The sequence below is a fragment of the Chrysemys picta genome, chromosome 4 (assembly GCF_011386835.1).
Source record: "Chrysemys picta bellii isolate R12L10 chromosome 4, ASM1138683v2, whole genome shotgun sequence".
In the NCBI taxonomy this organism is placed as follows: Eukaryota; Metazoa; Chordata; order Testudines; family Emydidae; genus Chrysemys; species Chrysemys picta.
This window is the reverse complement of record NC_088794.1, coordinates 93,524,583-93,536,611: the sequence shown is the minus strand read 5'-3', so window position 1 is coordinate 93,536,611 and position 12,029 is coordinate 93,524,583. Positions and strand designations below refer to the sequence as shown.

Sequence of the window (12,029 nt, the reverse complement as noted above, 5' to 3'; positions counted from 1 at the left end):
CCAAGCGGTCTGTTAAAGTTACCTCTTGGACCAGATCCTGCTCTCCACTCAGGACTAAATCAAGAATTGCCTCTCCCCTTGTGGGTTCCTGTACCAGCTGCTCCAAGAAGCAGTCATTTAAAGTATCGAGAAATTTTGTCTCTGCATTTTATCCTGAGGTGACATGTACCCATTCAATATGGGGATAATTGAAATCCCCCACTATTCTTGAGTTATTTATTTTGATAGCATTTCATCATCACTATCACTGTCCTGGTCAGGTGGTCGATAATAGATCCCTACTGTTATATTCTTATTAGAGTATGGAACATGTGGATTCTATGGAATCTATGGAACATGTGGATTCATTTAAGATTTTTACTTCATTTGATTCTACATTTTCTTTCACATATAGTGCCAATTCCCCCTCTCCACCCGCATGACCTGTTCTGTCCTTCCGATATATTGTGTATCCCGGAATGATTGTGTCCCATTGATTGTCCCCACTCCACCAGGTTTCTGTGATGCCTATTATATCAATATCCTCCTTTAACATGAGGCACTCTAGTTCACCCATCTTATTATTTAGACTTCTAGCATTTGTGTACAAGCACTTTAAAAACTTGTCACTGTTTATTTGTCTGCCCTTTTCTGATGTGTCAGATTCTTTTTTATGTGAATGTTTCTCGTCTGATCTGGCCCATACTTTATCCTCTTCCATCTTCTCCTCCTGACTAAAACCTAGAGAATCTCTATCAATAGACTTTCCTCTAAGAGAAGTCTCTGTCCGATCCATGTGCTCCTCTGCAGCAATCGGCTTTCCCCCATCTCTTAACATTAAAAAGGTTGCAGAGCAGTTTTTAAACGAAGTGCCAGCAGGCTGGATCCACTTTGGTTTAGGTGGAGGCCATCTTTCCTGTATAGGGTTCCCCATCCCCAAAGTTTCCCCAGTTCCTAATAAATCGAAATCCCTCCTCTCTACACCATCGTCTCATCCATGCATTGAGACTCTGAAGCTCTGCCTGCCTACCTGGCCCTGCATGTGGAACTGGGAGCATTTCTGAGAATGTTACCATAAAGGTCCTGGATTTCAGTCTCTTTCCTAGCAGCCTAAATTTGGCCTCCAGGATATCTCTCCTACCCTTTCCTATGTCATTGGTACCTACATGTACCATGACCACCGGCTCCTCCCCAGCACTACACATAAGTCTATAGATGCCTTGAGAGATCCACAACCTTCGCACCAGACAGGCAAGTCACCATACGGTTCTCCCGGTCACCACAAACCCAGCTATCTACGTTTCTAATGATCGAATCTCCCATTACTAACACTTGCCTTTTCCTAATGACTGGAGTTCCCTCCCCCGAACAAGATCAGCAGCTCTTTCTGAAGAGCTAATTATGGTCATGTCTCTCTTAAAAGCTGTCTCCTTCAGGGATTTAAATGCAGTCTGTTAGAATAAAACAGGCAATAGGATCTACTTCAGTTTTTCACAAGTAAAAAAAAAGTATGCCAAGTTTCAGTTCTTAGCACTGAAAGAAATGTCTTCTTTCTATCATGCCTTTGAGAACCGGAAACTTGACACATATCATGACCGATCCTGTAGTCCTCAAGCCACTGACATACAGTGAAATTTTGGCTGCACAAAGACAGCAAATTGAGATCATTTTTGTGCGTCTCAAGACACATTGTCAATTGCCTTTGGGGGACTGCACTGACTGTATATGGAACTCAGAAGCTGGGTGATTTTTCTTTGTTAATTACCAGTTTGAATCATCCTTTCAGCCACTGAAATTCTGTACACAGAAACAGCCCTCATCTGGTTTTTCCTTCCACAAGTGGGTTTTTCCTCCCATAAGCACATGTAGGGATTCAAAAAATAAACTTGGTATCAAGGTTGTCCAGGGCAGCAAACTGTCATCTGTGACTTTCATTATTAACGCACTCCCTACTCACAGGCTAAGGCCGTCCCTGTCTCCCATTACGCAGCCATACATTAACACTCAAAGGACACTTAACTGTCTCTCTTCTTTTTAAAAGGAGAGTTATCTGAACAGTGAGACTGGGCAGCCAATAGATCTTTTCTGGTAACTCAACATGGGGTCTCTTTCACACTTTCTAATATTAAACCCAGGGCATGATGACACTCTCTTTAACAGGGTCATTGCCACACTCTAGTGGCAGACCAGATACAATTTTGTTTAAATCCCATTTAACAATCATTTCTGTAGCTTTCCTCCGATCATTCTATCAAGTGACTTAGACAGTCCCCAGGCTTCGGTAGAAAGGAGCAGGCAGCAGGATCTAGATAATGAGGAGGACATTCAGGGTACATAGCAAAGCTGATCTATTTTCCCAGGATCTGTCCTTGAAGTGGGTTGGGATAGGGATGATGAGTGAAATCCTGGCTCCACTGAGGTGAGTAGCAAAACTCCCACTGGGACCTGGGTTTCACCCAGTGTAGGGAGAAGGGAACGGCCTGATTTCTGGTGGGCGCTGGTTGTTTTTTTAAATTCTATACAGCCTCTATTTAGAAACATTTAGTTTTGAATGTATTTGTGCTCAGAACTCAGGGTGAGCACACTTGGCAACTGAAATACATTAAGCACAGTACATTTATATAGTGCTGCATGAGTTCCAGGCCCTGTATAAATATTAACAAATTAATCCTCCCAACGCCTCTATGAGGTAGGTGGATAAGTATGTTATTCCCTTTACAGATGGAGAAACAGAGAGAAAGGTGAAGTGACTTTGCCAAGGCCACATGATGAATGAATTGGCAGGGCCAGGATCAAAACTCAGGACCTCCTGACTTTCAACCTTGTGATCATTCCCTCAGACTAAAGTAAATCAATTCCTCATCAGCAGCTTCCCTTTTCCCCCAGATCATTAAGGATGTGATGCACAGTCTGTGATAGTACGGAAGCATACTGGAGATCTCACTACACTGGATGCTCAAATAGCTATGGTAACAAAAAATATCCCCTACCAACTTTAGCAGAAGACTGTGCCCCATTCTGTGATCCACGTGTGTGTTCTCCAGACTTCGGGATTGCAATTCCTGTCTAGAAATGAAGCCACGTACCCAGAAAATGCTCAGGTTGCTGCATTTTGCACCAGCTGATCTTAAACAGACCATATGACTCCAATACTCTGCCTTCTGTACCATCTTCCCAATAAATACAGAATCCAATTCTCTCTCCCGATATTCAAAGCTCTCCATGTGATTAGCCTGAGTTATCTGACAGTTTGCTTCGCCCCCATGGCTATAACTGCTACCTTCCACTGGAACAATGATTCTGTCAACCAACGGGGATAGCTTGTGACTGCAGGAGACAGGATTTTCACAGGAACTGGACCTAGACTATGGAGCTTACTCGCACAAGAAATAAGAATAATTGCTGTTGGCACACAATGAATAACCACTGTGTTGGCACACAGGGCCAGATCCTGCTCTAAGGTATACAGGCGTATCAGTCAGGGAAGGAGGGAGAGCTTCTTTCCCCAGCACAAGAGCGGAGAAGGATTATAATTTAATACTCAGGAGGTACTAAGGGGCAAACATATTCCTAAACCAGCTGGTGAACTACATCCACAACTAGCATTGCCAGTCCTCCATCCAGGCCATCTGCCTCATTAACCTGTACCTTTTGAAAATAGCAGCAGCGTGCAATTCGCCATTCATTCCCTCAGCCCAACCCATGGACTCCTGCTCTGCCAGGAGTATTTGTGGGTCAGAGGATGCATCAAGCCAGCATTCCAGCTACCATACGCACCACTGATCAGGTCAGGATTTGACCTGTTACTTATTGACAAATGCAAGGACAGCATTTGGCTGTTTAATAGGGTCTTGCTAGAATACATTTTAAAAAGAGGATGGGCTTTGAAAAAGTGTTTTCTGACCCTGAATTCAAACACTGCCAAGGAAGAGGGACCTGCTGACTGAACTGCTTAACCTATTAGTGTTAGGGGAGAGGGACACCCACACAGACTGTTTATACAAATGGAATCTTAAAAGCTGTTTTAAAAAACCTCTGTCTGTAATATAAAGAATGAAGTGCAGGTTGTGGGCAGCAACTATCCAGTTGGCATTTGCTTTTGGTAACAGTCTGAGCTTGAAATATGTCAGCTTAGCGCAGGGCAGCGTTTGGGGTGACTGAACCTCTCCACTTTTTCTTTCCGCTGCGGGGGAGTGTTTCAATGGAGGCCGCAACAGGTGCATCTGCAAACCCAGTAACAGTGTGTGCAAATGCCCCGTGTGTGTGTGTGATGTTTGTGCCAGCATGACGGATGCTGGCACATTTTTCAGGCACGCACATTGGGCTGCCCTTTGGAAATGTGACCTGGAATGTCTTCCCAACAGTGATGTCAGCAGCAACGACAACTCTATTACAAGGCTAAGTCCAGAACAGGAGAAACAAATAGAATTGGAATCATTTTACAGAGATGGGCATAAAGCAGCTGAAGAGCTGCTCTAACTTATGACACTGGCATAAAGTTCCTAAGTGACCTTACACCAGGATGGGCCTAGCTCTGCTTGGCTTCACTATGCTCTCTCCCTCTCCACATCAGTCCCACCTAGGAATGCCCGTTCCCTCCCTCTATGCCAGAGAGAAGGGAGCAAGGGGCATAGAAGGCAATTCTTTCACCTTTGCCATTTTTACCCTAGTGACGAGTTCCACTATGTGCAAAATGGCTGTAAATGGACAAGAGAACCCAACCCTAGAAACCATGTCATAATCGTGGTGCAATAACAACCACCTTTATTAAAATAATTTCCTCTTCAGATGTTTAGAAACACAGGTGTTGCTACACCTGGCTATTCTCTTGCAGTGGCCAGTGCTTGATGTTTCAGAGGGATGTGATTCCCCCATCCTACTATAAATCATTCTTACTATAATGATAGTAGGAATTTTGAAGTAGGAACCAAATTTACCCATAGTGTTGTAAAGAGAATCATTGTATGTAGTGAGCCTTATCAGCAGAAGCACATTGCTCTTGGAGCCAGGCAGGGAAGCTAGCAGCACCTATCCATACAGATCTTAGTAACAAGTAAAATGTTTACTGTTACTTAAAAAGTCTTTTCTTATGTTATAATAGCAAGTTGGCATCAGTTATTGCATGGTGTCAGAAAACAATGAAAGTAAGAAAAGAGTAGAAGAAAACTGAAAAGAAACGGACCAACTAAAGCCTCCAGAAAAGCGTTTGAAGAAAATGGAGAAAGTGGAAGGAAGGATTAGAGCTGGACAACATTGCAAATGGCACGGACAAAAACAATGAACGTCTGCAAAGAGCATTATTTCTTTCTGTGGTCGGTGAAGAAAACAGAGGAGTATTTAATACTTTTCAATTTGATGATGTAGCAGATAAAGAAACAAAAAACAGATCATACAGAATATGTTTAAAGCATACTGTGCACCGCAAAAAAATATGTATGGGAGTCACAAATTTTTCACCAGAAGTCAGACGGATGGGAAAGTATAGACCAATATGTAACTGATTTAAAACTGGCAATACAATTGTGAAGAACTGTGTGAGTAACTCATTAAAGACTGCATCATGTGTGATGTTGCATCAGATTCAGTTCAAGCTAGGTTGTTGTGGGACAGTAATTTAATCCTTGAATGTGCTGTGGACATATGACATGCAGATGAAATGACTGCAAAACAACTGAAAGGCCTGGATGAACTGGAAAAAACACATGCACATATTGCAGCATACGTCCACCTTTAGTAAGCACCCAGACACAGCCATCAACTAGAGGGGTGTCCTGCAACTAATAAAAGCCTGTGATCGAGAGAAGGGAAAAGAGCAATCAGAGAGGCAACTAAAGGTTGTTATAAATGCAGCCATAGTCATGCCATAAGGTAGCCTCCTACACACGAGCAAGAATGCTGAAGATTTGGCAAATGCAATCATTTTGCTAAAAAGTGCAACTCTGGAAGGCAAAAATAACAGGGCAAAGAGATGTTTAACCTCACAGAAGCAGGTGAGCACTTGTAAGATCTGTTCCTCAGCATGCTAAGTACTGAGCCTCCCGAGGATGAGTGGAATGTGGATTTGATTATTATTGATCACAAAACTATGAGTTTTAAAATCAATACTGGGGCACAGGCCAAAGTGATGTCTGTAAAGTGATACAACTTTTTAATGGCCGAACTCCTTCTCAACTCAAGTATTCAGCTGATAACGTACTCAGGGGGAAAACTGCACGTATGTGGTGAATGCAACTTGGACTGTGAGTATTGGCATAAGGAAACATTGGTGGAATTTCAAGTGGTAGAATTTGACTCCAAAGCTATATTGGGCTTACAGGCAGTGACAAATTTAAACTTAGGGCAGAGAGTCAATATGATAAAGGAAGAATCAGAATGTGAATGGAATACATTTAAAGAATACAAGGATTTATTTGAAGGTGAAGGTGCTTGCCAGGTAAGCACACCATAAAGATGAACTTGCAAATACAACCTGCAGTTCATGCACCTTGCAAACTTCCACTGGCATTAAGGGACAAAATAGAAAAAGAATTGCTCTGCATGGAACAGTTGCAAGTAATAACAAAAATGCAAGAACCTACAAAATGTCAATTCCATACTAATTGTAAACAAACCACGTTGAGATAAAATAAAAGTATGCTCAGATGCAAGAGATACGAATAAAGCGATATAAAGGGAACATTTTCAATTACCTAAAGTAGAACTCACTAGCAAATTAGCAAAAGCTACAGTTTTCACCGTCTTAGATGCCAGTAGTGGATTTTGGCAAATACAGCTGGTTGACAAAATTCTAGACTGTTCACTCAACACACCATTTGGAAGGTACATGTTCACCTGAATTCCTTTTAGCATCTGTTCAACTCCTGAAGTATTCCAAAGAATGCTCCAACAGACATTTGAAGGTCTGGGAGGTGTTGAAAGTTATATTATAGATGACATTCTGGTCTGGGGAAATACCAGACAAGAACACGATGAAAGGCACAAGAGAGTTCTAGACAGGTATCGTGAAAGGCACCTGTGACTATCTGAAGAAGAGCAAACACAAATGGGCTCTGACAGAGATAAAAATTTGGGAGCATTCCTTGACCACAGAAGGTTATTTATCTTGGGAAATTTATCCTGCACATGTCAACATTAGTAATTCCTTTAAGACAACTGTTGGGAAAAGATGTCAAGTTCACCCATATGCCAATGCATGAGGTGGCATAGGAGCATTTGAAAGAATTGTTTACAAGGGCACCCGTACTGAAGTACTTTCATGTCAAAGAGCAGTTGCTGTGCCAGAGGATGCGAGTTCTACTGGATTAAGAGCTACTGCAGCAAAAGGTGGCTCCTGTTGTTTATTGCTTCTAAAGCTCTGACAACTACCCGACAGAATTATGCCCAAATAGAAAAAGAAATGCTGGCAATAGTATCTGGCTGCACTTGACTTCGTCAGCTGATCTATGGGAAAAAAGTAGCCATGGAAACAGACCACACAGCTCCTACGGCCATTTTCAGAGAACCTTTGCGCAGTACTCCACCAAAGATTCAAAGACGGTTGCTAACACTCCAGAAATATCAACTGAAAGTTGGATAAAGACCAGGGAAAGTATTAGCAATCGCTGATGCTTTATCCAGAGTGTCCAGATTGCAGTAAGTTCAGAGGAAGCTGATATTGCAATACAGCTCACAATGTCTTACTTACATATTTCAGAACAGAAATTGAAGGAATTTCAGACAGATACTGCAAATGATGTCCTGCAAACCTTAAAAGAAACAATTTCCCAAGGCTGGCCAGACCAGAGAATGGAAGTACCAGAGGACAGTTGTGCTTATTGGTCATAGAGAGAGGAACTAAATATGCAAGATGGACTTCTCTTTAGAAGAGATAGAATCATAGTACTGGAATATCTCAGAAAGGAGATCTCATCTTGTATTCATAAGAGTCATATGGGAGCAGAGCTATGTAAAAAGAGAGCTTTGCATGCTGTCTATTGGCCAGACACATGTAGTTAAATTGAGGACATGGTATAGTCTTGAAACACATTCAACCTTCAGAGACAAAGATCAAAAGGAACTAGTGTTACCACATGAGGTCCCAACAGACCATGACAGAAACTTGGCATGAACCTGTTTAAATGTCAAGGTACAGATTATCTTATTCTGGTTGTTTATTATTCAAAATACTTGGAAGTCTACTTGTTTCAGGACACCACAAGGGTGTCTGTCATCAGACACTGAAAGTCTATAATTACAAGGTATGACATACCTTGATGAGCTCACTAGTGACAATGGACCACAATTTGGCTCTAGAGAATTTAAAACTTTTACAAAGCAATGGGACTCTATTCACAAAACATCACGTCTGTTATTCCTACAATTGAATGGAATGGCTGAGAGAGCAGTTCAAAAACTGTGAATCAGATTCTTAAAAAAATCTAGTTTGGGCAACACACATCCCTATCTTATTGGATAGGTGTTATTGGAATACTCCTATAGGAGATTGAAGATCACCTGCTCAACTCAGTATGAGAAGATGTTTAAAGACCAGATTGCCAACTTCATCAAAGTAGTTGCAACCCAACCTGATGCAAGGAGATATACAAACTAGCCTAACATTGAGACAAGCAAAGCGGAAATATTTTTTTGACAAATGTGCAAAGCTGTTATCACAAGAAAGTGGAGACACTGTTTGTATTCGCCAAAAAGAAGCATGGAAAAACATGCAAAGGCGATTGACCAACACGGTGCTCCCAGATCTTATCTTATTGAGACAGAAGAAAGGGATGTCTATAGCAGATACAGAAAGGATTTGATGAACACTAAAAGAACTGTGCAGGAGGGGAATGAAAATAGGGGACAAATAGAAACTGTATCAACATTCAACTCAAATACAAGCAACACCAGCTCAGTCTACTGAATCTACTGAGACTCAAGCGGCCAGTTCGAATACAGAAAAGAAGTGGGACACTGATAATCCTGCTACTACCTCAAGGCAGAGTGATAAGAAAACCTATTAGATAGATAAATTGGATACAGAGACTAATTGTTCTAGACTCTTAAGGATTCAGATTAGAGTTATGGATGCTAAATTAAGTAGACACGTTAAGTAAAAAAGCTGAAATGTAGTTAAATTGTATGCATTTTTAAAAAGGGTGGAAATGTAATGATAGTAGGAATTTTATGGGTAATTTTGGTTCCTACTCTAGTATTGTATGGAGGGAATCATTATGCAGTGAACCTTATCGGCAGATGCACATTGCTTGCACTTGGAGCCCTGCCGACAACCCAGCAACCTATCTGGACAGTTCTCAGCAATGAGTTAAGTGTTTACGGTTACATAAAAAGTCTTGAGTATCTATCTTTCCTTATGTTATAATGGCAAGTTGGCAATAGCTATTACACCTACCTCTGCAAGGTTCTGGTAGAAGAGCATGAGAAGGAGTGTGGTCTGCAGTTTCTCCCGTCTACTCTGAGACAGATCTTTGATCCGACTCCTCCTCTCAAGTACAGAGTTCAGTTTGTGCTGGATCCTTATCCCTTCCAGCCCATCATCCTTCTGCAGCCTCTTTGCCTGATCCTGAAGAGATGTCACCTGGTAAGGGAACAAAACTAAAATCACAGCTGTGTCCCTTAACACATGGAAGGATACGATAGAACAGTTTCCTTTCTCTGTCCCCTTCTTACCATAGCTAAAAAGATGGTCCCTTCTGGAAGAACCGAGAAAGGCAGTAACAAGCTAAAATAACATTGTAACACATCTCTGGCCACCTTGGATTTCCCATTTGCCACTATGCTGCATATCATGGCCACTTTGACCTACAGGGCAGCTACATGGGTTAAAGGAGAATCTCACTAGTTGACAGCAGCTCTGAAACTATTACACACAGCTGAGCAGTTCTGCTTCTATCCCAAAGAGGACAGGGGAAAACACACACACACCCCATTTCATTACTAATTTTGCAGACACACACACTGTATATATATTTACATAATCCTTGCCCTATGGTGTTCTGTGCTAACTAATATATATTCTTGCTCTAAAATTTTGTTTTTGAGGAAGGAATAGGAACATATGCTATTAGCAGCACATAGTACAGAACTCATTCTAGATTTCCTCTGGTAAGTCTCAGCATTCCAATCATTGGGCAATTTTCTTACAGGTAATAAGACACTACAGCCAGGATAAAACCATGGACTGTTCATTGCTTTCCTTCCACTTCTCAGCCTTCTTATTTCACTAGACTTCATTAAGACTTTCCTGCCTGCCCAGCATTCTCTAGTTGGCTTAAGCATATCAGCCCAACCAACAAGTCTGTGCTTTGCCCATAAGACAAGACTCGTCCTCTGTACTTGATACAGTATTCTTCATTTTACCTTTTCATCCTGAGAGGTCAGAATCTTCTCAAAAGCCTCGTGTTTCCTGATCAGCCGCTCCACCTCATCTACCGAGTTTCCCAGGTCACTGGTTTTCAAATAAATCTACAAACAAAAGTTGAATTAGTTTCTAGCCAACTTTGTTGTAAGTGAAAATTGGGTGAATCTGACGCATTCTAGCACCTTTGGGAATGAGACATTAACACCAGCACTGACAGTGTGCTCCAGAAAGGACCGGACATTAAACAACTAATGGAGGAAGGGGAGACATTGCAGAAAAAAAAAAAAACTTACCAGTATAAAATGGTAGAGCTGCATATTTTAGGGCAAAGTGGAGGTGTGTTGAGAGAAAGGTTTGAGGAAGCTTGTCTATCACTTGCATAGTTCAAGCTAGTACTATCACTCACTGCTTGAGAGAGTGTTGGAAGGGCTGAGGATGCGGCTGATACATTAGTAGAGCTAAATGAAGAATAGGGACGTGTGAGTGTGGATGATGGTTGCACAGCACTTGCCTGCAATGTGTTTGGCTCCAGCCAATGTTGTGTGCTTCGGAGAGACTCTAGACTGGAATAGCAGGGACAGCTTTTGGAGAACCGAGCTCTGCACTAGTCACTTCAGAAATTGTTTGTCTGTTTGCTGAATACGCCACATGCATCTCCAGAGCACTTAGCTGTATTTCACATCTTATCCTGGTTTTAGAGAAATCAATTGCACGAATAGGTGTTTCCCATACCTTCTGTAACTAATGCATTTTTTTCCCAAATGCAAAATAAACACACTTAATCAATTCCCCTTGAGGGGGAAAAAAACAAAACTCTTCTGCAGGATGCTTGTAACTTGCTGAATTTCCTTGGAATGAATTGCTCTTTAGTTCATTCTCCTTTTTACTGAGTGCAAAAGGCAGGACAAAAACTTTAATGGATTAGATGGCTATGGCAAGGCTTGGCCAGGGATTAGTGATAGGCTTGGTGCTCAGTGGGGTAGCCACTGGACAAACATATAGCTGCACAGACAGTTTCTAGTTTTGCAGAGAGGGAAGAGAAGTCTGAGACCAAGGTATAATTTAAAGGAATTAAGAGGAGGGAAAAAATAGAACAAAATCAGAGAAACAACAGGAAGATCAACACTCCTGGAAGAAGCCCCACTGGGAATATTGGCAAATTGGTATTGCACAATATATATGTGCATGGGAGAAATGATATTGTCCAGAAAGAATTCTCACAATTTGCAAAAGATTCCAATTCAATCCCATCTCAGTGTGTAATATATACTAGGGCAAAGATATTCTTACACAGCTACACTGGAAAACCAATGGTGAAACCACTTGTCTGGCCAGAAATAGCAAACAAACAATCTTCCTGTCCCACCCAGTAGCTTCTAGAGGAGAGGCTTACCTTACATACTTTACATACAGTGTCAGCCAGACCTCCTGCTGAAGCTGGAAGCTCTGGATACAGTTGGATCAACTGACTGAAAACAAGTCCTGGACTCACCTTCCAATTCATTTTTTGGAAGTGAACTTGAGATAAATATTTTGCATAAACAGACAAGTGTACAGGGAAGTATTTAGCCCAATCTAGATGTATTAGCTGGGCTGCATTAATCCACTTGTGAGTATGAGAAGACAGGTTAAAAATATCCCCATAGCTAAATTTTAGTGGAGGGGGACCTCCATAGACCATGCCTAAGCTCTT

At 41.6% G+C, this 12,029-nt stretch overlaps 1 protein-coding gene across 2 annotated transcripts in view; it reads right to left on the bottom strand.

Moving 5' to 3' along the window:
• SPTBN5 (spectrin beta, non-erythrocytic 5) overlaps positions 1 to 12,029 on the bottom strand; it is a 143,937-nt gene that overhangs the window by 67,536 nt on the left and 64,372 nt on the right. For both annotated transcript variants that reach the window (XR_006174251.2, XM_024106610.3), the window contains exons 30-31: positions 10,336 to 10,440; positions 9,368 to 9,553 (exon numbers count right to left, since the gene is read on the bottom strand). Coding sequence is in view for 1 of the 2 variants with exons in the window: in XM_024106610.3 (XP_023962378.2) it covers positions 9,368 to 9,553; positions 10,336 to 10,440 (291 nt within the window). In the remaining variant the exon portion in view is untranslated. The remainder of the gene's footprint in view (positions 1 to 9,367; positions 9,554 to 10,335; positions 10,441 to 12,029) is intronic.